The sequence below is a fragment of the Ammospiza nelsoni genome, chromosome Z, assembly GCF_027579445.1.
Source record: "Ammospiza nelsoni isolate bAmmNel1 chromosome Z, bAmmNel1.pri, whole genome shotgun sequence".
Lineage (NCBI taxonomy): Eukaryota > Metazoa > Chordata > Aves > Passeriformes > Passerellidae > Ammospiza > Ammospiza nelsoni.
In genome coordinates, this window is record NC_080669.1 from 55,003,919 (window position 1) to 55,029,858 (window position 25,940).

The 25,940-nt window shown below is 37.6% G+C and overlaps 1 protein-coding gene across 3 annotated transcripts in view; it reads left to right on the top strand.

Annotated features, from left to right (window-relative positions):
* The window catches only part of ARL15 (ADP ribosylation factor like GTPase 15), a 225,607-nt gene that overhangs the window by 66,844 nt on the left and 132,823 nt on the right, over positions 1 to 25,940 (top strand). For all 3 annotated transcript variants that reach the window (XM_059492114.1, XM_059492112.1, XM_059492113.1), the window contains 2 exons: positions 13,026 to 13,170; positions 15,939 to 15,998. In XM_059492114.1, the coding sequence (XP_059348097.1) occupies positions 13,026 to 13,170; positions 15,939 to 15,998 (205 nt within the window). The remainder of the gene's footprint in view (positions 1 to 13,025; positions 13,171 to 15,938; positions 15,999 to 25,940) is intronic.

The window sequence follows — 25,940 nt, forward strand, 5'->3', positions numbered from 1 at the left end:
TGTGGTAAGGAACTTGGAAAATTCAATAGGAAAACCAGTAGCTGTTAGCAAATGTTCAGATTTGATCAGTGTGATTAATAGTAGCAGAAGAACTTCTGCTTCATCGTTCTGCCTAATGGCGAGTCTTGAGGAATGGTCAGTCTTATGCGTTTTTTATATGTTGCTCCATATTGTTTAATTTTGTTTTCTTGGTACAATCAGTTGAGGATAGTGACCTGAACACAATTTGCCTCTACTCAGTTGCAGATCTAGGGGCTCATGCTATCCTATGGGCACCAGAAATTTCAGCTTGTCAGAGAATGCAAACAGCATTTTTTTCTGATTTATATAGGTTTTATAAAATGGTTGTATACGAATGAGTAGAAGACATTTTTTTGCAATAAGTACTTCAAAATCTGATCTTTCTGCTCTGGACCTGCAGAACTGGAAGTGACTGCATTCTTGGAGGATCTCTTCTTTTAATTCCTATTTATCCAGAAGGTCCCTGATACTTCCTGCTCAACTGTACAAGTCCAAGCCAGGTTATCCAAGGTTGTATGTAAAGCTGATGCCGCACTACCAGCTCTTTCTCTGTTGGGCTGTGGCGTGTGGGGCAGAGTTTTTGCTTCCTACTAGTCTACAGAGGTAGTGTTTTAATACAGAAGTACATCAACATCCTGTTCTTCTTTCTGTTCAACCTCTCATGTAAAAGTTCTTCTATGTGCATGATGATTCTACCTCCAGGTATCAGATAAGGATTGTGGGCAATGCACTAGGAAACCAAGGTGTAATGTCTCTTTCCCTGCTTTTATAGATTGTCATTTCTTCCTGATTAAGCGTTGATCTCTTTAAGACATAATTTGTGATTTTATGCTTTTCTGGCAATAATCTTGACGGCACAATCTTAAGAATTTCTTGTGAGGATGAGGAAACCTGATCGATTATATGTTTCTTCAAATAAAGAGGCTTATATTATTATTACTTAAGAAAGTAAAATTCTTCCAGTGCTTTTTCAGTTACAGTGATTTTTGACATGTTTTAGAGCAGTTAGTTTCCTCTGACATCCTAGGTGATTCTGTTCCCCAATAACGTAATCAAACTGTGCTGCACTCCTTAGTCCTTGTATAAAGTGGTATGATATATTCCATGTCTTGTTTCTTTTCATTGTAATAAATTGCTTTGAAGAATTACTTGTGGGCTGTGAAAGCATCCTTTTCAGTGAAAAATCTCAGTGCATGAATAGAACTGTGTGCATCTTCTCTCATGTTCTGTGTGTTCTCTGTGTTTCAAAAATACTCATTTAATGATATGTAGGTAATTGGCAGTTGCTGAAACATCACTGTTTAAGTTTATTATGCCTTTATATTTCAAAATCACAGCTTCCAGTTCTTTCTTGCAATTCTTTAGTAATCTGCTTTAATAGTCTTTAGGAAAGTGAATGTAAAAATTTAAGATACTTAAAACAAAAGGTTGAGTTAAAGCCAGTGTACTGCTTTTACAACTAATCCTATGTAATAGTCTCTAAAAGACAACTGTCTTCCATTTTTAAAGCCTGTTTTAATTCATTGTCTCACTCAGAATTATGCTACCAACTACAGATTGCTTATATTTCTCTGATAGACTATCATCATTATGGCAATTCTCCCTGGTCTTCAGTGATTTTTTCTCTCTAGCCAGCAAAAAGGAGTTTCCCAACTTGGCAAGATTTATGCTGATTTAGAATAAAAGATAAAATTTTAGTTCCTGTAAGAAACAGTGAGCCAGTTCTTACTGAAGTGTCTGCAGCCTCCTTAGAACATGTATTAAATCTCCCACAGCTAAACATTAAATCAGCTGAGGTAACAAGCATCCCAGAGCTGTGCTCAGTTATCTGAGCAACATGTTAAGTGTATTTCTGCTTGGATTTGTGATTGTATTCATCAACATCAGGTGTATTCTTAAGTAACAATCTGTTGCTTTTTTAAATGACAAAAAATTTTATGGAACTGTTGCATAATGATTATCTGAAAAAAACCAAGACACTCATCACACTTTCCCTGAAAGCAGTATCATTGGGAAACAGATTGCACAGGAAGGGCTCAGGTGGAGGACGTCTTTTAAAAGTGTTAGTTTCCTAGAGCTGACTGGAGGCTGCACCTACTCAAAGGAGAAAAATTTATTTTCCCTTAAAAGGCTTTCAGCAGTTCTGAGACTTAAAAAAAAAAAAATCTGGCGTAGTGATACACTCTTGTGGATTGAAGTGTTTCATGCCTCTTAATTGATAAAAAGTGGTGGTTGTTTCACCAGGAGAAATTTCTTGGCTTGGGCTGTCAGCACCACACAGCAGGCACACTGACTTACCCGTGAGTCTGCATAGTTGTATGGCAGGCTGTTTTGTGAGCAAACCACAATAATGGGTGTTTTTACAAAAAAATAAAGCTGGTTCTTGCCAACTTCCATTTTCACCTAAAAAAATGTTTAAATTCAGCCAATGGCTTTTCAAAGGTAACATAATCTGTGTGTCTGGAATTTGTCTGCAGAATATTTTTTACCATTTATTTGGGATTTTTTTCCCACCTAACTAAAAAAGATGAATAGGCATTGTTCAATACTTACTAAGAAAGAAAAAAAAATATCCCCTTTGTGTGGTTGTTGTGTCAGTTTTTGTGTTTCTTTTTTTTTTTTTTTTTCTTTTTTTCTTTGGTTTTATTCTTTTAACAGTGCAAACTCATGAAAACAACTATTATCTGTAGTTGACACATTTCTCTGTAGGATCTATTCCCTTCCCTATCAGCTGAAAATCCCCATCTCAAACTCAGTTGTGTTTCCCAAACTTTCAGGCACTAGAAGTAGAGCATATCTTAGCATTCTCTTTAAAATGGTTTAAAGGCTATGTAGTCCTTGATTTTTGCATGCTCAGGAATAATAAATTTCAGTTCTGATTTTGCAGTTCTAAGTGAACAAAATAGCCAAAGGAGTCTTCATCAGCAGGGTGGCAGCTGAAAAGCTCCATGTAGGCAGACATGCCATATGTAGGCAGAAAAAATATCCAAACTTGCAACTGGAGATAGGAGAAATGTGAAATGTCTGTGTTGGAGCATAAGATGTTTTCAATGGCTGAAGTTTCTCAAACCTAGCTCATTAAGAGTTTGATTGAGGCTAAACCTGTTCTGCATTCCAAGAGGCTCTCATTGATTAAAATTTGAAGAATTTTTAATGGTACTTGAGATTCATATGCCTTCCTCTAATTGTATATTTTGGATTAATGTTTTTGTGTGGGTTGGTCTGTTTCCTCCCATGGTAGTAATGTGCTGTGCTAGCCAAGTAAAACTGTTATGCTGTATAAGGGAGTGGGAAGAGAGGTTCCTGTGAATATTCCCTAGAGTCTTCTGGTCAAAACAGGTATTCTCTTGAAGTTCCTCATTTTTTGTAAATATAGTGTACTGAGAAAGTAGGAGGAAAAGGCCACATAAGATTGAAATAATTCATAGGGAACCTAATGCATAAGAGATATTTTAGCCTGCAATTACGTAGTGTTTCAAATTCAGCACTGGAGGCTGGTAATGCCATGAGCTGGTAATAGTTTACTGGATCTCCCATTTGTGACTGCACTAATATTAGGATAATTCTTGCTCCATTTTCTGGTGTTGAAAAGCAGTATTGTCTTTAGTGTTCCAAGCAGAAGAATTCTTTGGCCAGAAGACTTGCACAGTCTGCAAAATCAGGCTATCCTTGTTCTGTCCACCTCCTTCTATTGTCTAAATCCTCTAATTACTTCTTGTTGGATTGTGTATACTAGTAAAGCTATTTAGATATTAAGTCCATACACTGTTGCTATTTTAGTAGCTTTTGTTGCATCAGTTTCTACTCATGTCTTCTTTCCTTATCCCTTGATAATATTAGGGTAATCAAGCATTCGTTGGTTTGTTCAGTTCTTGGTTTGATATGCATGAGCAGAGAGCACCTGGGATTCCTGAGCAGGTTTTAAAGTCACAGTTGAAATTGTACTTTGCCTCTTAATGTATTGTCAGACTGTCATAATTGTGTTTAATTTTTCTAAATGATATTTTGCAAACTGATTCTAAAGCTCTCATGTTTGTGGCTTGCCCCTGCCCCACAGATATCAATGGATCATTTTCTTCTCCCTCTCCCTGTTTATTTATTTTTTTGTTTGTTTGTTTGAGTTTGTGGGTTTTTGTTTGTTTTTTCTTTTCTTGTTTGTTTGTGTGCATTTGGTTTGTTGTCAGGTGGTGTTTTTGGTTGGTTAGTTTGGTTGGTTTTTTGGTTTAGTTTGGGATTTCTTTGCACAGTTTTTTTTACCTTGATACTTACAGTCTTGTACTTACTATTCTATCTCAGCTATGAACTTGTTCAGTAAGACCAGACTTTATAGAAAACAGTCTGGACGTCTGTCCTCAGAGATTTTTCCTCTTTTCTCTCAGATTTGATGTCAAGTGTTAGTTTTGAAATCTTTCATAAGAAGGATCAAGACGTGTCTTGGGGCTTAATCTCAGAGGAAACTTTGCCTCAAGTAAACATTAGTTATTTCTTCTTCTTCCCTCAAAACGCTTAGAGTTTCTCTAGGTTACTTTTCTTTTTGATACTCAAGAGAAACACACAGCCCAGGAATTGTTTTCTTTTATTTATGATTATGATGCCAAACAACTCTGAAAGCTTTGGATGAAACTGGTTGGGAAAAATACATTGGAGTTTGCCTGTTTCTATAATGTTACTGATACAAAGGATGGAAGAATTCAGATCTTGCTACTTTTTTCAGGGGTTTATTCACTGGTATCACCTGAATCCCCCTTGAGATCTTCTGGCTGTTAGTGCATGAGGACAGACTTCTCTTGTTTGTGCTTGGCTGTTCCTTGAGACCATTTTGTTATATAGATCCTTTTGCAAAATGCAGAAGTTTCACTTCACAAGGCAATGATGGGTCATGTTCTCTTAATGTACTTTGAATTCGCCTGCAAATTTTAAGAGTAGGACAGCAGCAGTAACTTTTCTTGTTCTTTAGTTTTTAAATGCATGGAATACAATGCAAGTCTTCATTTACCTCCATCTAGTGTACAGCCAGATTCCTCTTTGCACCAGATTTATTTCTTTAATTTTTTCCTTTGACCCATTCCCGCATAGGGCTTAAAGATGTCACTCTACTGTTTCAATAAATCCTCTTTTTGATATTGTTACCAAAGTCATCCTATGTATGTCGAATACTAATGTCCAAGGTCTTGGAAGTACTTGTGAATAGTTTTTGAGGAGAAAAAAGAAACAAAGCATGCTGTTGCATGTAGGTGGCATGGAGTCGAGTAGGCAGCTCAGAAAAAAAATCAAAGAACACCAAGTGGTCTATATGCTTCTTTCTGCTTTTGTGATCCTATGTGAACAGAACAGAATTATTCATTCAATGCTGAAAAAAAATTGTTTGGTAACCCACCTTGTAGCACACATAAAAAATGGAGAAGCTTTTTATGTTTTGTTTCAGAAACTCCGCAGGGATGGCTTTTAGCAAGCCTGAAAGCTCAAAGGTGTGATTTTGTTTTAGTTGTTGTTATTTGTGTGGGTTTTTTGAGGGGGTGTATTAAGAAAAAAATGTATACATATTTTATCCTTACCAGAAGTTAGAAGTGACAGGAAGTGTCACATCCTTAACTTTTGCACATTTGGGTCGTGCTGCTGGTATTTGCTGGTATTTTTGATGATTGTTCAGGCTTTTTTTAGTGTGGTTGTGTGTCCTTAAGTTGTGAAACAAACTGTTTGCAAAGGCTTTCATTCATCTTTTTTTGTTGTCTTTGTCTCTTGCTGTTAAATGTGAATGGACGGGTGGATTGAATGAGTTACTCTTGTGCAATAAAACAAGTGGAAAGCAAACTGTCAGAGAGGAAACAACTTGAGCAATAATTCTACACTTGATGGAACTTAGAAGTGTCCAAAAGCCCCCTTAGAGCTTGACTTGACACTGCAGTGAAGCAAGTGATTGTCTTCTGTTCAGAGTACCACCTGTGCATGTGCTTATAACCATTTGCTGACTCAGCTTTGGTTTATCATAGCTGTCTGCCATTTAATTTTATATATGCTTTTACATCATACTACTTCACTGAATATCTCAGTACATCTAGAACTTGATATTTATTACTTCAGTCTTTCTTCTAGTGTGAATGTAAGGGAGAATCATAATTTGGTTTTGATTTTATAGGGAGTGGGCAAGAGATTAAGGTCAGAGAGGCTCATTTTCCATTTTGGATTTGAGGTTTGTGGCTTATTTTGGCTGATGGTAGGGAAAGGACTCCTGTTGCCTTACAGCTTCTTCTAGGGAAGTTATGTCTTTGGCTGCATTTATTGAATTTTTATGATTCCTGAACTTTGTGTCAAGCCTTCATCTAAGAGCAGTCCATCTGATATCAGATAAAACAAATTATCTCCTGCAATTTTACCCACTGTAATTGTATTATCATGACCATGAAGTCCTTTGGAATTATAGCTCTGAATAGTAGTGTCATATTTGGCCTGTCAGAAGTCATCCAGTTCTTTCTTTTTAACTGTATTTCCTCTAAGCCTTCTCTGTTGGTAGCAGAGTTATCAAATATGTTAAAACATGAATATGTCTCTGTCATTTGTCTGGTTTTAGTGCTTGAGCCTGTGTCATGTGTCTTGTTCGTCTGGGACTACAAGGGATGTTGAAAGTTTTTTAAGGCTATTGCTTCTTTTGAGGTTCCAGAATCTGGCTGTGCTGAAATACCAAGAGGCTTTTGATAAGGGACGGTAAGCAATTACAACCAATGAATCCAAATGTATTTCTTCATGGTCAGAAGGCAGAATTTGAGATTCCTGCTCTGGACCATATGTTGTTGCTTCATCCCTGTAATAGAAGAGGATCTATGTGAACTACTTGAAATTCGACAAGGTCAAGTGCGAGGCTCTGCACCTGAGGCAAGACAATCCCAAGCACCTCAGGCTGGGCAGAGAATAGGTTGTGAGCAGCTCTGCTGAGAAGAACTTGGGGGTGCTGGTGCATGGAAGGCTGGACATGACCCAGCCATGAGCACTCACGGTCCAGAGAGCCACACGTGTCCTGGGCTGCATCCAAAGGGATGTGGCCAGCAGGGGAGAGGAAGGGGATTGTGCTCTTCTCCTCTGCTCTGGTGAGACCCCACTTGCTGTATGCAGCCCTGGGGTCCCTAGCAGAGGAAGGCAATGGAGCTTTTGGAGTTGGTCCAGAGGAGGCCTGAGCATCTCTTCTATGAAGACAGGCTGAGAGAGCTGGGCTCACTCAGCCTGGAGAAGAAAATGCGTCAAGATTATAGCACCTTCCAGCAGTGCTGAAATGAGCAGCCAAGAATGCTGTGAGGCACTTTTGACAAGCACATGTAGTGATAGGACAAGGGGGAATGGTTTTAAACTAAAAGAAGGTAGATTTGTATAAGGTGTTAGGAAGAAATTCTTTACTGTGAGGTTAGTGAGACTCCGAAGCAGATTGTCCAGAGTGTTGTGGTGATTCTTCCTAGGAAGTGTTGGGTGTGGCTTTGAGCAGACTTGTCTGGTGAAAGGTGTCTTGGCCCCTGGCTGGGCAGCAGGACCTAGATGATCTTTATGGTCCCTTCCATCCCAATCAATTCTATGATTCTATGATTTCTGTGAGGTGGGATATCACCAGGACTGTTTGCACTTTAAAATTGCCTCACTTCCTTGAGAAATTGTCTTCTTCTGTCCTTTTTTATATTATCCTGTCTTTAATGCCTGTACTTGTTGGTTTTTCTGCAGCACAGGCTGATATAAAGTTGAAAAGGAGTAGGTGCTCGTGGATAAGGAGTGCTTTTGGTTCAATCTGTACCACTCATTCCTTAGCCAGGTTAAACTAGAGGATTGCTTTATCCTGTGCGAGGAGTGATGTAGCAGGTTAGGAGACCTTGAACCTTCCAATGGAGTTTGGGTTGTTATTGGAGTGGAGGATCTTGAGAATAGTGGTCACTGCTTAATGAGGTTATGGGCAGTCGGAGAAGGTGTCTAGTCATGATGCTGGGATTTTTACCTGTGCTGGACATCACTCAGGCTGGCAGTGGCTGCATGCATCTACATTCATCTCTTTCAGTAGCCACAAAATGAACAGCAGTCCTAGGTTTTGTCCTTATTAATGAAGTCATATAGATGAAGATGAATCCTATATGGTTTTGGTTTTTTTTTAGAGGTATAACTACCTGTACAGCAGTATGGAAACTGAGGAGCCTGCATATTTGGCTCACACTGTGAAATGCATGGAATTTTGTTGTACTAATTTAAAGTTAAGGTATTAATACAGTTAAAATTTAGTTTATTTATAAATATCCATCACTCCCCGCCCCCCCCTCCCCCCCAACCCTGCACAATGTATAATTTCATTCTGGTGCCTTGTGTGTTTTATTACTTGCATTCAATTATGCCACTGTTGTTCCCAGTTGTTTCCTATTGTTAACATTATGACTGTCCGTCTTGTGTCATTGTCCCCTCCCTTCACATTACCTCTTCAGGGTTTGAGGTTTCTTGTGCTTGCTTGATCTCAGACAACATCAGAGCTATGAAACCTACTGTGTGCAAATTTTACTTTTTTAATAAACTCCTTGAGTTTTATCAACAGCTTCAGATGACTAACTAGTTGTCTGGATGTGTGTGCAAGTACTGGAAGTCTGTTTGTTAAAAGATACCTTAAATGAAAAATAAATCGTAAAAGGAGACCATATCCGTAAGTAAAACCAAGAGAGGGGGAAGGGAGCAGAGTTAGGGTTGAGCTTTCAACCTTAATTCTGTATTTCAAGGGCTCTGAATGCTTGGTTTGTTAGCATTAGTGCTGCACTAACTTAAAAGTATTTTTCCATGAGTGTGTGTGTGTTTAACCAACTAAGCATGAAATCCCTTGCTTCTGTTTGTCCCTATTAAATAGTGGCAACAAAAGAAACAGACAGGAGATGGGTCCAGAACAAAGCAGAAATAATGGAGTATTTCACCCCAAAAAGGAGAGTGAAACAAGAAGTACAATGAGTAGGCAAAAACAGACTCAACAGCTGGAGGCAGTTTAATGTGTTGTAGAGAGTACTAATTTAGGGACATTTGCTGCCCAGATCTTCAATCTGTGATCTCTGAGTGGCACATATATCAGAAGTGTTTGGCCATCCCTGCTATAAACACAATATGCTTTTCCCAGAAGAAATCTCCATAGGGCTTTAAAGGGACACAGTCTAGGATTGTCAGCATAAATACTGATGTGCTTAAAACCCAGAATCATCTTGTTGGGTTGGGAATCTGTGAGGAGGAGTAGAACTGGCTAGCTTCTTCCCTTAACTCTTAAAAAATTGTGATACATGCATATTCAGCATTCCTGCACACTGACAAGTAAAATGAAAGTAACAGTGTTGCTGAATATTGCGAAGATTTCTACAGGCTGAAGCATCTATTACTCCCAGTTTTCTGGATTAATCCATCCTTTTTTTCAAAAACTGATTAAATGCATACATTTTTAAAGGTACCTTATTGTTTTATTTTCTGTACTTAAAAATATGTTTGTTCATTAAAAAATTAATTCCTGACTCGCCCTGCCTACCTCTCTTTTCATGCCTATTTCCCTCATCCAGTGGCTACAGCTTTAAGTGTGATATTCTCAAAAATTATGAAAGCTGACAATTTGACATGTCATTTCCTTTATACTAAGTAAGGTCTTACCCTGATAAGATGAGAAGGCTCAGAAAAATGTTCAGCTTTTGTTGCTAGCAGTGGGGTCTGAGTACATGACCATGTCCTAAACAACCTTTCAGTGACTGTGCTGACTAGCTCTGCTTGACCCTGTATTTGCAGTAGTACAATGTTTTTTTTTCTGTCTGCTCCAACACTTTCTCTAAGAGGCACTGTTTGGGTTTAGAGTTTGTTTTGCAATACCTAAAAGGCATGATTTTATTGCCCATTGAGCAAATCAAGTTTGGGAGTCAATGGAGGAGACTTCCAGGTCTATATCTGGCAAGTTAATTTGAGCTTCTTTTATGCCTTTTGGGTTGGCTAAATGGAGTGGAAAGTATGCTAGTTTGGGAAAGAACTGACCACTAGTTGTGAATTAAGCAACTCTCTTAATGTTTTTGATGTATTTGTGTTTTAGAATTCTGGAATTACTTCTTTAGTTACTGGTACACTTTTCTTGCAGTTTTATGGTTTTCAGAGTGCATTGTAATATGTTACGACATCTTAAATAATATGTTGCTCTAGTCCATGGTTATAAAATATTTTAGGATGCATTTCCTATCTACAATGAAATACTGAATATAAGATGCAATTTTATTTGCATGGTCTGCGACTTCTGAGTTTTCTACTCCCCACAGATACTATGTAGCTACTAGATGCAGCTGCCACAGTTGTGACAATAAAGGTTTAGTCTCTATAATGGATACTTAAATGGCCCTAACTTTGTTAGGGAGCAGGTAACTTGAGGCTGCTAGAGAACAGGAAGGGAGTGATCAGACTATTTGTATAGTGATATTTCCAATGGGAAAGATGTTCATTGCGCTTGAGTAGGGAGGGTTGCAAAACAACTTTATTAAGTCCAAATCTGTTTTTACAAGCATCCTCTACAATGTACTCTAGAATTTCTCATCTCAGCTTCTGCTAAGCGCTATACACAATAGCTTAAGTTTCAGCAGCTTTTTGAAGATATAATATTAAAAAAAAAAGATGTTTTCATTACAACTAAACCAAGTTACTGAAGGAAATTAACCTAGCTGAAAGACAAAGTCATGAGCATAGCAAAGATAAGGGAATCATACCAAATAAAATACAAGACTGGGGGAAGCCATATTCCTGTCTTCTAGTGGTCTGTCTGAAATTTCATTGCCTAACTGTGCTTAATAGTGAAGGATAAGTGAGGGGTAATGAGTCTACATATGCTACTTTGGAGATTTTTGATCATGTGTTTCACTCACAGCATATAAAGATTCTCCAGTCTAAGCTGGGCTTAAGGAGTTTGCAGTAGAGAGATACTGAATTTCACAAACCTGCCTGTCACCCACAGAGCCTCCATATATGTTTTACAAAGAGCAGAAATTATCTTTCACAGAACTATATGTCATTAGTTGCTGTCAGGGCTCAAGTGTCACATTTGGTTGCATAAGAACCAGCACAGTGGCTGGACAGAGAAGCACAGAATTCCATCAGCTCATCTATTCCTTTATGTTTTTCAATGTCACATCAAGAGGTTGTTGCAAAGATGCCATGATGACAGGGACAAATGGAATCCTTTTAAAGACTGGCTATAGAGGGTCTGACACACAGCCTCAGGAGCTCTGGCAAGCTCTGAAGGATTTCATGCGGCCCTTCAGCTTGATATCCATTAAATGGAAACTCTATTTAAAGGAGTTTATCTTTTTCAATGAACTCAGTTGGCCTTTCTCACTTCAGTACCACTGTAGAATGTTTGCTGTGGCTTTGTAGAACCTGTGAGATGAGTATAAACAAGTAAATGAATAGAACAGCAGTAAATAAAGCTAGTTAGACAAGTTTATTCCTTTGAGATATGGACATATACAAGAGCAAACCTTAAGGAAAATAATTTTTGAATCAAATCTTCATAGAGGCAAAGCTATTATTTTTAAAATCTGCTTCTTTTATTCAGCTTAAATATTATTGTACATATTCTTACTTCTCCTGAAGTGTTGCTTTTCACTCTTTAAAAGATGCTGAAGTAGTTTTGTAGCTTTCACTGAATTTATCTTTTGCTGCTTCAAAGCAATGAAAACTGTTTTGGCAGCATGTGTAATAGCTTACCATCTATACTGAAAGAATCCAATTAAAGTTCTGTGTTGAGTGAGCCGTCCTTTTATAATCACATTCTCACTGGACGACTTGCTCACAGGGTCAGACCCCACTGTTTGCGTTAGAGCCTTGCTGACATCAGTTCAGTTTCTCTGCTCCTCCAGTAGCCCTCAGTGAAAAAACCTGGGCAGTTGTCAAGACAAACTAGGTTAAGGTTGTAAAGACTGGATTTCTTTTCCCGCAATCAGTGCAGTGCAGACTTGTGGTTAAGATGGAAATAAAGAGCTGGGGCTGTGTAAAAACAGAATGTGTGAGAAAGGGCTCATTGCACAGACATGTTTTCCCTTCCCTGTTAGAGCAGATGTCTTCCTTTGATATAAAGGTGGCAGATACTGGGGAAAAAGTTATTTATGTCTGTGTCTATTGGAGTGGTGGAAGTCTGCCTTGGAAATCAGTGGGTAATTATGCTCCATACATAAAATATAAATTTCCTAGCTTTCCTGGAATTGTATGCTCTTAGATTTTTACATTAAAAGTTTCTAAATTGCATATAAACAAAGAACTGAAGAACTTAATGAGGGCCTAAGGAACCCTTCGGAAAACTTGGCCTACTTTGGCAAAACTGTTTAAGAGAAGTGAGCAGAAATCTGAAGTAGGCTTTGTGTAGAGAGATTTTATTTGTTTACATTGTGATTAATTTGCACTTCTCCAGGGAAAGTGAGATATCTATCTGGTTTTTACTAGATCTATGTCCAGAAAGATTTATTTGTTTATTTATTTATTTATTTACAAGCTGTTGTTCTGAGCTGAAATGCGTGACAAAGCAAGCCCGGAAAGGATATTAGTGGAGCAAAGGTCTCTGTTTCTTTTCTGTGACAACAGGTAGAGCCTGGTCAATAGCTGCTCAGGACTGGCTCTGATATTCACACCAGGTATTGCATGAAATTAGCACAGGAAGGAAACTCATGCATAATCAGCTGCAGACTGTATAGGGCATGAGCCTGTCTCGTGGTGTGAGCAGTTTGTGCTACTTGGGAAACGGACACACAGCTTTTTGATGTTTAGGTGAAAAGTTAACATGTATACTTGTTTTGTTATAAAGTTTTTCTAGATTTTAGTTGAGGTGGTCTTAGTCTATTAATTGCTGACTTAGTCAAAGTAATAAGTTGAAATAATACTTTGCTTCTCTCCAATGCCTTCAGGTTTATAAACTTCCTTCTTAGAAAGTTAAAGAAAGAAACATTTGCCAAAAAAGAAAACTAACCTCTTCCTTTTGTTTTTGTTTTGCCCTATCCTGGCAGTGTTTTAGAGCACTTTGCTGCAAGGGACCGCCACCACCACGACCTGAGTATGACTTGGTTTGCATAGGCCTCTCTGGCTCTGGCAAGACAAGTCTTCTGTCTCAGCTCTGCAGTGAAAGCGCGGAGAATATCGTGTCTACCACAGGTAGGATGCTCCCTTTATTCCATGGTGTGCTGGGATATTGCCCAAAGATGACTGCTGAAACACATAGGAAAGCCTGTAGAGAACTTCAGCCTACTTGTCTTGCTGTTGAAAGTACCTAATGGATCACTTTGAAGCTACCACTACTTTCTTTCAGTATTTGTTCATATATGGGGAATATTTGTGAGAACATGCAATTTGGAATATGTTAGACATCAAAAATGTGTGGTCTAATGAAGCAGAACCATAACATACAGTAGTACTGTGCTGTAGACACACATTAAAATGTTTCTTCTCATTTTACTTTTGATTTTTTAAACAGTCTCACTATGTATTGGAGAAAAAGGAAGAGAATATGCTGTAAAATAGAATAGGACAGTGATGCTATGAGACTTTAATTGGGATTTGTTTCTGTATGTACTTGGTCCATGCAGCCTTGTGGTATATGCTAGCAACCAAAAAAAAAAAAAGAAAATATCAATTTTTGGTGACAATCCCAGCTTTTTAGATGAGCAACAGGCTTGTTTATGTAGTAAGGGCAGATTGTTATCAAATAATTAAGTTAGAGAAAGTTAGAGTGGTACTGAGGAGATACATAAAAACAGACAGTACAACCACAGATAAGATGTATCTTAAGTCCAAAAAATTTGAATAGGCATCTTGATAATGGTGAACCAGAATGCCTAATACTGAAAAACATGTTTTGATTGAAAAAACCCCAAAACAACAAACAGAAAGCAAACAAAGAACAAAACAGCACCAGAAAAACCAGGAAAAGACACGTGCATTAAGAAGAGGGAATACCTGGCTGGAAAGTTCAGAATGAGGGCAGATTAGGTCATGGAGGTTGAAGAAATCAGGTTCAGTGGCTGCAGCAATTGTTAAGGTTGGTTTGCTGATGGAACTGATACTAAGTGTTGTGCAAGTACCTCGTGTTTACAGTAACATGGCTTTGTGCTGTAACTGTGGTTCATGGGCTTGAATTTCATGATTGTGCCATAGCAACCCTAACTGCTTTTCAGTGTATGTTTTCTTAATTTACAAGAACATAAGATTATTTAATAGAAATGTAATTAAAATGTAAAACAGGTACAAGAAAATAGTGTTTTTATTAACCTGTGAATAGTTAACCTGTGGCCTCTGTAATAGAGAGATCTGACAGTTAGCTATGAGAGGGTGACTAACTCAAAAAAGTTAGAAAGAAACTGTAGAGTAATGAGCCTTTTAAATTTTTTTTTTATCCCTCTCTTGAGCTTTATCTCTGGGATTAAAATAGATTATACTTAAATATTTTAGACCCTGAAATAAATAGTAACAGCAATATAAATACAAGTATAGAGCTATCAGAGAAAGCAATGAAAATACTGCTAATTAAAAATTAAATTGATTTTGTTTTTCTAGAGAGAGATGCAATAAAATACCATTATATGATTAGGTAACTTGAGGAATGAAAACCAGCTCTGGAGAATACTAGGCAGGCAAACCAAAATGATGCACATCTAGGGTACTCAGTTTATAATAAATCTTAAATGTGGCATATCAGACAATATTGTGGAGAATCCAAGAATACAATGTGACCACTTCTCCACTCAGGTTTCAAGCTATAATGTATATTTTTGCCTTTTTCATCAATGCCACTCAGGTCCATTCCATTTTTTTACCTTTTTTTAGACCAAGTTTAGGATTTCTCTAAAGATAACAGTCCCCAAAATATTTCATAGTTATTCCCTTCAGATTTTCTTGTACTTTCCTCTGTTGTATCTAGCACTGATCATAGTAGGAGTACTGTAACATCTACCAGGGAGGAAAAACATCTTGTTTCTCTTAAGTGATAGCTAATAAATGTGAAATGAAGCACATTTTCTCAAAACCTCTTTACTCAGTTCACAGGTATGTAATCATGTTGAAACTGCTTGTGCTAGATGTAAATAAATTTAATGTCTGTCTGGATATTTTTTGCTGAAAGAGCACACATAATTTTTCCTTTATAAAGTATTATGTATGCTTATATATACGTATGCACTAAACATGCAAAATTTAGTGTGTAATACATTGGTATGGCTGGGAGCCTTTCACATTCCTGTTCTTTTGTCTGTCTGAATTTTCAATTGAGGGTAAAGGTCACATTTTGGTAGTGTTTTTTTTCTGTTTGGTTGGATTTGTTTTATTTTTATTTCAGTTTTAAGCAAGAATCAGGCCAATAGAGGACTCTTAGATCTTTCCAGTGTGCTTATGACCATTAACACATCCAACTAAGGTCTGTAGAAGGATCTTTCAGTTAATAACATTAATGGAAAGAATTAATAATCCAGTTGCAACCAAAACCTATGGAGTTTAAATGGAAGAATACAATCATTTGAATGCACATTGTTTTCAAGGTCTCCTAAAATTTGCAGAATGATCACCTCGTATTATTGGTAGTCTGGATTGTCCACTTTAGCTCTAGATGCAGTAAAAGATGATTTTATAGAAGTATATTCTGGTAGAAGATCTGGATGGAAGTTTTGTGCTAAATTTTGTGTGCCGGGTACTTATAATTGAAAATTACATTTCTTATCCTGATTTATTCTTGTTCCACTCTGTGGCACCCCTCCACCTCTTACCCCCTTCCCACTGCCTTTGAACTTACCTTTTAAACCTATTGAAATGGAATTTCTCTGGCAAAATCCTGGTTCTTGATGGAAAAAGTTGTTTTTTCTGAATATGTGCAGTTGATTCCAAATGGCCCCTTTAACAAATAGCTTACTAATATTCTGTATTTCTCTCCTTAGGTTTTAGTATAAAAGCAGTGCCATTCCAGAATGCAATTTTGAACGTAAAAGAACTTGGAGGTATGGCATTTATTCCTTGGTATAAAACATGCATGTCTAAATCTCCTCATAACTGTCAGTTGTTTTAAATTGTTAGTTATTTTAAATTTTAAAATGATAGATTAGTACAGCTGTAGTTAAAAATCTCAGCAGATAAAGTTGACAATAGCTGTATAAATCCTGACCTTAAAGAACAAAGGGTAAAAAGCAGGAGGAGTGGAAGGCATGTGGTGTATCTCCTTAATGTAATTTTTTGGATTGCAGTGGTTGACTTACACAAAAATACAAACTGGACTGTAATTTTAGTATGGCTCACGTGGCAGCTCAAGGAAGTGTAAGTTCCTTGTGTTTATTGTATGTATAAACTTTCACTTATGAGAACTGGCTCAGGTAACTATGTGAACATTTGTCAAAACCAATATATTTACTGCACCACTGAAAGTGTTGCAAAGGCAGCCAACTTATAATGAGTTATATTCTTTGAGAGCTGTTCTCTTGTTGGGTTTATTGGATTCTGGAGCAATGGTTGTTTTATGGTTGTAGGATTTTTTTAAACTTTTCTATATACAGGCAACCTATTTGGCACCCAATTCTCACTCTGAGTCTCAAGTGAGGTTGCTTGTTAGAAGCAAGAAAACAGTCTCCTGTGAAGAGTTCTCATGGAGTCTAATATTCTTCTAATTTGAAACCCACCTAGATCTTCATATTCTAGATTTCTGTATATCTTATTTATTATTTATGTAAATATAGTAGACTTAATATTGAGAATATTTATTAGATTTTTCAGTGAGCTTGTAACCTCTCCTAAATTATCTGGAGTAGAATTTGACTTGGTTCTTGAAGAAAGTTTCAGGAGATCTAGTTGCATAGTAGTTGTCTTACCTGAACTTGTTCCAAGAAGGCTTTGTGATAAGCCCATGTGAAAGGCATATCATTTCCTCTTTACTGCCCACTGGTCCATGGATTTAAACATACACGTTCCTGTTTGAGCATGCATTCTGCAAAAAAAAAAAAACCCAGTAAATTTTCTTTCATAAAGGGACCACTCAAGGATAGTGTAGATACTGCTTAAGTGTGTTATAATATCACTTTTTGGATTTTTTTAAAAAATAGGGTGAATCATTTGCAGTCTAGTTTATGTGTTCTGCTACCTAATCTGTATGAAATATTTAATTCATGTATATAAATACAATTTTTTTAATCAAAAATTGAATCTGTGATTCAATAGCAGATAGCAGATCCTTGTTAAAGTCTCCTAACATTTTCTGATCATATGGGTATGGGTGTTTTGAGAAATCTTATCTTAGTGGGGAGTTTTGGCTCATGATGAGGAGTAATCCAGAATACTTGATTTGTCATTTTCATCTATTTATCTCTTCTCAAAGACAGAGGGATTGTTAGAATTTTTTACTGCACCTTTTACTTCCTTTTTCCTTTGACCTATAGGTGTTTGCATGTCTATATTTAAAACTTATCTAATCTGATTTCTTATATGAAATATTGTAGAAAAATGCTAGTTCCCTTACCTTTTCATTGTCTGGTTAGAGAGCAAAAGCAAGCTTTCAAAAGTTTATTTTGTTCCAAAAGTCGATAGTCACTAGTAGCGTTCCCCAGGACTCTACTCTATGGGTCCCATTTTTGTTTAATATCTTTATTGATGGTCTGGAAAAGGGGATCAAGTGCATTCTTCATTTGCAGATGACACCCTGTTGGGTGGGAGTGTGGATCTGCTGGAGGGCAGGAAGTCCCTGCAGGGGGATCTGGGCAGGCTGGATCATGGCTGAGGCCAATGGTGTGAGGTTCAACAAGGCCCAGTGCCAGGTCCTGCCCTTGGGTCACAACAGCCCCAGGCAGTGCCACAGGCTGGGGCAGAGTGGCTGGAAAGGAGCTGGGGGTGCTGGTGACAGCAGCTGAACATGAGCCAGGCTGTGCCCAGGGGGCCAAGAAGGCCAATGGCATCCTGGCCTGGATCAGCAATGCTGTGGCCAGCAGGGCCAGGGCAGGGATTGTCCCCCTGTGCTGGGCCCTGCTGAGGCCACACCTCCAGTGCTGTGTCCAGGGCTGGGCCCTCACTGCAGGAAAGGCCCTGAGGGGCTGGAGAGAGTCCAGAGAAAGAACTGGGGCAAGAGAAGGGTCTGGGGCACAAGTGCTGTGAGGAGTAGCTGAGGAAACTCCTGAGTTGAAGGAGTATTTATTCTGGAGAAAGGAAGGTCAGAGGTGGCTTGGTCACTCTCTACAACTGCCTGAAAGGAGATTGTGGCCAGGTAGGAGTCACTCTCTTCTTTCTGTCAACCAGTGACAGGATGAGAGGACATGGCTTTGAGCTGCAGTAGCGGAGGTACAGACTGGACATCAGGAAGAATTTCTTAATGAAAACAGTTGTTAAACATTGGAATGACCACTGAGGGAGTCACCATCCCTGGAGGTGTTCAAGAAACAACTGGACATGGCTCTTAGTGCCGTGGTCTAGTTTACAAGGTGGTGATAGGTCAAAGGTTGTACTCGAAGATCTTAGAGGTCTTTTCCAGCTTAAATCATTCTGTGATTCTCTAGTCAGCATTTAACCTTTTAGCTGAGAAATGTGTTCCTGTTTGATGAGGGTGAAACCTGAGTTTTCTGGAGTAGGCATGGTTTCTCTCTTGCTCCTATATGAAAATAAACCAAAGCATCTTTCATTTGCCACCCTAGGACATCATTGTTAAATTTTGTTCGGGAATTTCTGCTTCTGATGTTGAAGAGAAACTATGTTTTGCCTGATTGCTGGGGATTTTTTGTCTTATTCCTGGTCTTTTGCCTTCAGTTGTTATGCTATTGTTATATACTTTCTCTTTACTGTAGTGTGGAGGTCTTGTCCAGAAATTTGATCTTGAAAGCTTGAAGGAAGGTATCTTTCCTTAACAACCACTGCCTACACTGCCACTGTTGTTACATGTTATTTATAGAGTGACATTCTGTGTAGTTGTAAGGTTTTGTTGCTTTGTCTTTTTAGGTTTAGGTAACAGGAATCTACATATGTCATCATACAGTAACATATTAACAGCCAGCATTTAAAACACAGCAGAAGTTATACTGCTTAAGGTTCTTATACTCAGCAGCCAAGCATTTATGTGAAACAGATGCTGTGTAGTATCCTTTCTGTTTCGTTGAGGCAGTGTCCTTCCTTGAGGTTAAAGATGGTGCTGGTTTTTACTGTGCTGATGGTGTCCAAAGCTGATAATGAAGCCAGGTTTTATTTCTTCGTTTCTACAGGGATTGTAAATTTTCAGACAAAATATAGAGAACATAGTCTCCCTTCTCTAATTTATTCAAGGACTGATTATCTCTTCATCCTCCTTTAAGATTTAGAGACGGGGAACAAAATTTTATTGTGCTCTCTTTGCAGAAGTTTTTCTTTGAAGTGCATGATTCTAGAATATTAAAAATTCAACAAAATTTCTGGGTTTTTTGTTTTTTTTTTTTCCTAAGACAGGAAGAACTTGCAGTCCTAACAGAAAATAGTGAGTTTATCCAATTTGATAAATGGTAAATGTTTTGTTTAAAAACCTAGAGTTTGATCCTGAAAAAGTAAGAATATATAGAGAGCTTTCAAATCTAACATTAGGCTTTCTTGAATTACTTGAAAAGAAAGTCTTGCTTTATTTGCTGACCAAGTTGAACTGCCTGTTCTCTAAGTTAAAAAAAAAGTTTGGTCTAAAAGATAATATGTATAATTTAAATTATTGCGGAGATGTGCCATGCCCTAGTCCACATTCTTTCAGAATGTACTATTACCAGAACAATTGGAAATGTCTGTCTTTATTATATGACTTAGCTGCGTAACGATACAGAAAGAAACTACGTTTGTGATGATTTCCTCTTACAATGCAGTAATTTTTTGTGGCAACTATGACTGACACTGTGTGTGATGAACGTAGAAAGGAGCGGGAGAAGACTGTAAAAATAAGGCAGATGATAACGTTTGTTGTTTAGAAGATTCTAACAGTGTTTTGCTGAAAAAAGTTTGGGATGCTGAATGCTGAGGTTGGTTCTCAAGATAGATAATGAAGGTGTAAAGGCAATAGAAAGCTTTTTCTTTGGTTCTAACAAATTCCAACCTGAAGACACAGTGGCTGAAAGCACCATTTATTCCCTGTTTTTTTAAGCCATTTGCACTTGTAATGCTTTCAAAACAGAATATAAAGTTCCAGTTTAGGTATTTCTTCAGGTCTATATCAAGATTAAAGGTCCATCCTGGTAGTCAACTAAGAATTTTTAGTTGTCTTTTTGGAATAAGTTATTTAATAATTTTGTTTGTATCTTGTAAATGGAGGCTTAGAAACTACAAGTGAGATGCCAAATAATGAGTCACATCAAATTTAAAAGAATGATTCTGGTTGTGAGCAGGTCTTCTTACAAAGTTTAAAAATGCTAACAACATGCTATAGGATTTAATAATGTTGCCTCTTTTATTTATTTAAATATATTGTCTTTATGTTTGTGTTAGATTTTGTGATACATCCTAAAGCAATTTTCTCAAAAGTAGAGAGTACATGTTGTGTAGTCATACTGGAAAATTATTTAAGACAAAAATCTGTTAAGTGCTTAGCAAGAGTGGAGTGGTTAATATCAGGAATGCTCTTGTCTCCAGTTGGTTGAGCATGCCCAGGAAAAGAGATGGGAACTCTCCTCCCCACTCCTGTTACTTAAGCTTGATTACCAAAGTCATAAATTCACATTCTTAGGCCAGCTAAATTAATTGTCTAGGTGACAGCTTCAGAACAAACAGCTTTAAATAGGTTTGGTTAAACAAAGCATGCGTATTTTTGCCTTAATTTGGAAGTTAAGAGCAGCAGAAAAGAGAGTAGGAGGAGAAGCCACACTGTTGTGCAGTCCAAGTTGAATGGAAAATATGAAATTCTGGAGAAGACAGCAACAGTTGTCAGGTAGTATCTGCCTGGTGAAAAAATGATGGATGTGGGAGAAAGTAATGTTGCTCTATTAATTAGAGCTTAAAATTCAAATATTTTGGGAAATTTCTCTGCCTTTGCTCTATGGAAGTAGAGTACAGAACACCCTTCTAGCAACACAGAGCAGCTAATATTTCATCAAGTTAGTCATCAGAAAACTGATCCCTCAAGTAAATGCCAGCCTAAGTCATCTACAGGGGGATGAACTAACACAAAGCAATAAAATCTCCATACTGTACTTGACTAAAAGGCATTTGACACGTCTACAAAATCTGGTTGTGGAGTACATGCAATGCCGTCTATGACATAGCTGCATCAAACAGTTTACAGAATGTCTTAGCAGATGAAATTTTTAGATGACCCTGTTGAGCTGTCCATGCTGTGAGTTGCACGGATACATTCTGTTTCCAAAAACATTAAAGTTAGATCTGTTTGCTATCAATCATGCTCAGCCTGCTGTTCAAATGGTGCCTAAACCCAGGCTCTGTCACATAGTTTCCTCATTTCATAGATAAGAAAGATCATTTACACCTGCTTAGGGACCTCTTTAATGGGAGTCTGAGGAAGCTCTTATTCAGCATAGTGATCTTGCCACTGTTCTTTGGAAATATTGTGCTTTTTGCTACAACTGGGTCATTTTTTACAGTGTGAAAGGACAACCTGCAGTTCGTCTCACTGCAAGTAGGAACCATGCAAGCAATGCCTATCAAAGCTGTGTAAATAGGATAAGCAAAATACAGAATTTCCTAGTTAAGCTTTTTGTTGGTGTGGACTGGTTGTTTTTGTTTGTGAGATATTTTGTGGAGAGAAAAGCAGAACATTTGGTTTGCTTAAAAGTCTCTGCCTTATGTTGGGCTTGCAAGGTCATTTTCTTCAGGCAGAATAAAAGGATAGAGTATGGCAGCTTAGTTAAGCATCAGAAATGATACAAATATTTTAAGAACATCCCCCAAAGTTTTATCTGTGATTCTAGACAGATAAAGCTTTGAACTTCTGTAGACCAATTCACAAAAAGGCTAAAAAGAAATACACAGCTATGGTAGACTTGCCACTTCTTTTGTATGACTATTAGTTTGAAGTGCCATAGAGATAGTTATATTTTGAACCTTATTTGAGGTTAGCTGCGCTGTTATCAAAGCTGTGGCTGCAGCTCAGGGGACGGTACATTTGAACCTGGCTGGGTGCTGGCAGCAGTCTTACTGTGGAGTTGTGCCTCTGCTTCTGAGACCCTGGCTGTCTCAGAGTTCTCTAGCAGATGATGGGAGAGGGACACAGATGCCAGTTATCTTGATGCCAGCCAGTCATTGCTAGCCCTAGAGAGGATACTGTGTGTTTGTGAATTTAAAAAGCAAATAACCCCAAACTCATAAAAAAACAGAAGAAGAAGGGGTGAAGAGTTGCTGGCTGTGCCACCTGCTGCAAACTATTAAGTCTTTAGATATTGGGCTTAAGTAGATGTTAAAGCATATTGCAGGGCACGCATATCCTTCTCTTTTTTAAAAATTAATTTGTAATTTTAAAATTAACTTTATAATGAATTTTTTGTTCTTGACTAGAACAGAAGACATTTATTTCAAATTGCAAGGGTTTTTTGACATGGTAGTATAAAATACACACAACCAAGTAGATCAAGCTGACTTTCTGCAGGCAGGTATAAGTATAATGTTTTTAAAACTTCCAAGTGCTTGAAACCCAAATGTTATTCCAACAGATTTAATATCAGAGTAAGGTGGAGATTCAAATTTGGAAACAGCATATAAATTAGCTAGTAAGGAAAATACTGAAGGCTTGACTTCCAGATTAATCTCACTGGGAAAGCCTGGAAGGCAGACAAAAGATGACAGAGATGGTTTCCATAAACTTTGGTTTGAAAAGAAAAATAAAATGAAGTACTATAAACTTATATGCATTTCTGATTTTGTATGTTTTGAATACAAAGGCAGACAATTTTTTCCTCAACATTTTCTGTCTTTCTTTTTTTTTTCTTCTATGCTGTTTTGTCTTACCATATTTGAATTGCTGCAGTGAATATAACTGATTTGGCACTCTCAGAATATTCCTCTTTCTGGGGAAAAAGTGCCAACTTCCTACTGCCATGTTTTCTGCATTGCAGGAGTACACTGCCTGAAAGCCTAGAGAAAGCAGGCTGTGATCAGTTGGCCATAGACGCTAGGAAGCAGAAGTCCTGGGACTTTTGCAAATGGGAGAAGGATTTGGTTTAGCATCTACATTGTAGCAGTAGCCATACAAGGTAGCCATAGAATGATGACTGACATTACACCAGTGAAAACGTTTGTGTCTCTGTGCGGATGTCTCCGTCAGATGGGTCAGATTCCATGAGATTATTCATAGCAGGTATCTTAAACAGGATTTATAAATTTATGTGTCATAAAAATGAGACAGCGCATTAAAAACAACAAACAACAAACAACAAATAAAAAAACCCCTATTGTATACAGGATTTATTCAAGGGTGGAATACTGGGAAACCAGCCCAAGACAGATAAGGAGCAACCATATCTCTTGAAGATGTTAAGATTTCTAAGGTTTCAGGCATGTTCTTGACTACTCAGGAAAATAAATCAGTTTTACTTGTGGGGATATGATGTGAAGTGACAGTATAAACTCTACATAGACTTAGAAACATGTATTTTCCAAAGGTTTTCTTGGGATGAGAGACTAGGGTATATTTAGAAATTTTGCAAGAATGGATAAGAGATTTATTTTCGCTTCCCTTCTTTCTTACTACCCCACGCAAGGCCAGTGTTGCACGCAAATGGATTTTGTGACAGAGTCATTGGCATTTTTTCACCTTTATGCTTATTAGAAATGTTCTGTTTAATATCAGTAGTGGAATGATCTATATAATATTTTAATTAACTATAAAACCTTCAGAGTATGTAGGTGAGTGGATGATATATTTGAAGTGGTAGAAAAGCTGTTTGCAACCTGCATTCTTTCATGTGCTCAAGTTAACTGTTTTTGACGGGAAGCGAAAAAAAAGTTTTTCTCTCTGTTTGAGACTATAACTTCTCCAGACCTGTGATGTATTTTGAGGTTAACAGGAGCTTTAATTTGCAGACTAGACTGTGTTGAAGCAAGGGCTCTGTGACATTCATTGTTGCTCTTGATGGAGAGTTGCTGCGTCTGACAAATAACAAATTTGATACATGCAAATTTCTTTCAGTGAATTTTTTTCTGTAATGCTGTGTTCTGTTCTCCTCTGAAAGAGGAGGGAATTGGATGTAGCCTCCAACCACCACTGTGAATGAAGACGTAAATTGAAGTATTCATAGCTGAAAGGTAGATTTGCAGCTCTGTGTTTTGCATAATTTCTACCAGAGTGTGTACTTGTACTTGTGTGTACTGGTTCATGTGCATGTTAAACTGCACATAACTCAAAATCTTCCTTCCACCTCCTAGAGAGGTACTGTTACACTGATACAAATAATTAACAGTATTAATGTGGGCACACTGTTCCTTTGATGATAAAGAAAAAATATTTGATATTTAAAAATACTAAAATGAAGGTCTTTAAAATTACAGTTAGTTGAGTAAACCTGTCCTGTAGTAATGCTTAATGGCTGAGTTTTTTATTACATCATCCTCTCATTTTTCTGTAAGGAGAGGTCTGTTTTTTTTCCTGTTATAAAGTAATTCAAGCCTACGTTTGATTGAATAGCAGTTTTTCTTTTAGAATAGGTGGTGTGGCTGTGTTGCAGTTTAGATTTTGGTGGGTTTTCTTCCCTAGTTTATTTGTAAATTGCATATTTCAGTCACATCACAGGACTCTACCCACTCCTGTGAGTTCCTTCATTGCTGAGGGAAACAAATCATATGCTTAGCCATCAGTAGTGGTTCTTGCTTGTGTTTGAGGAAGCTGCTACCCTGAATGTCACATTTTAGTGAACTTGTCACATAGCACATTCCTTAGGTCTAATGTGAAGTATATTTTTCTGATGTTTTGGAGATTTATTTTTTTTTAAATCTTAGTTAAGGCAGTTTATTGATTGGAAAAACAGTCATATGGTTCAAAGCTGTTAGAGAAACACATGATAGCAGGCTGACATATCTAAGTGCTTATTCTGTGTGTTACTATTGTTTGAAGGGATGTTTTGGGTAGTAGTAAAGTTAAATTCCTGCTTTTATCACATCATTCTTCTGAGAGCCTAAGGATGTTTAATGGATACACGTTATATTCTGGATTTCCAAAGACCTCAGACTTTGAATCTTCCTGTCTTTGAAGCCGCTGGAATAGATGAAAAAATAAATAATAAGATAGTTTTGCTGAACTGCACCTAAAAACAACTGCTTGCTTTCTAAAGCTGAATTTGTCATGCCACAAGGTGTGAATGGCTGAATACTTCATAGGCAAATATTTCCTTCCCAGGATAACTCCAGGATCGCTCCACTCCGCTGTTCTGAGGAAAGAAGCTGAGAGCAGATTCTGTTCTCTGGATATGAGGAGTTAAGGCAAAAGAATATCAGGGTTTTTGTCTTGTAAAAATTGTGACTTCCAGCTGCTGATAGCTTCTTGATGCCAAGAATTATTTTTCTAGTGCATTTGCCAGAAAAATGGTTTAAAATGGCTTTAAATGGTTTAAAACCCTAAAGTACATGCTTTATCAGTTTTTTCCTTGTCTGCTTAGTGCAAATTATTTTTGTTCTTAAATCTCAGGTGATTTCTTCAGAACTGAAGTGTAAGCAATTTCAGGGCATGTCGTCAGAGTAATGGAAGATCCAAAGAAAATACCAAGTTTCATGGGATATTGTTCTTATGGGAAGTTGGTTCTTATGACTATGACATGGTGACTGACCAGGGCTGGAGAGAAAAGGATTGCTGTACTTTGGTGGTGGTTCTTTTGGGCCAACTGATGTAGGGGAACAAAGTTGAGCTGCTAAAGAATCTGAGCCAAAAAGACAGGACTGTAAGGTCAACAAATCAGATACTCCTTTTCTGGCTTCAGTGTCCCTTGTAGGGATCCATGAACTGCTTTCTTCCAAGTGCTTGGATATAA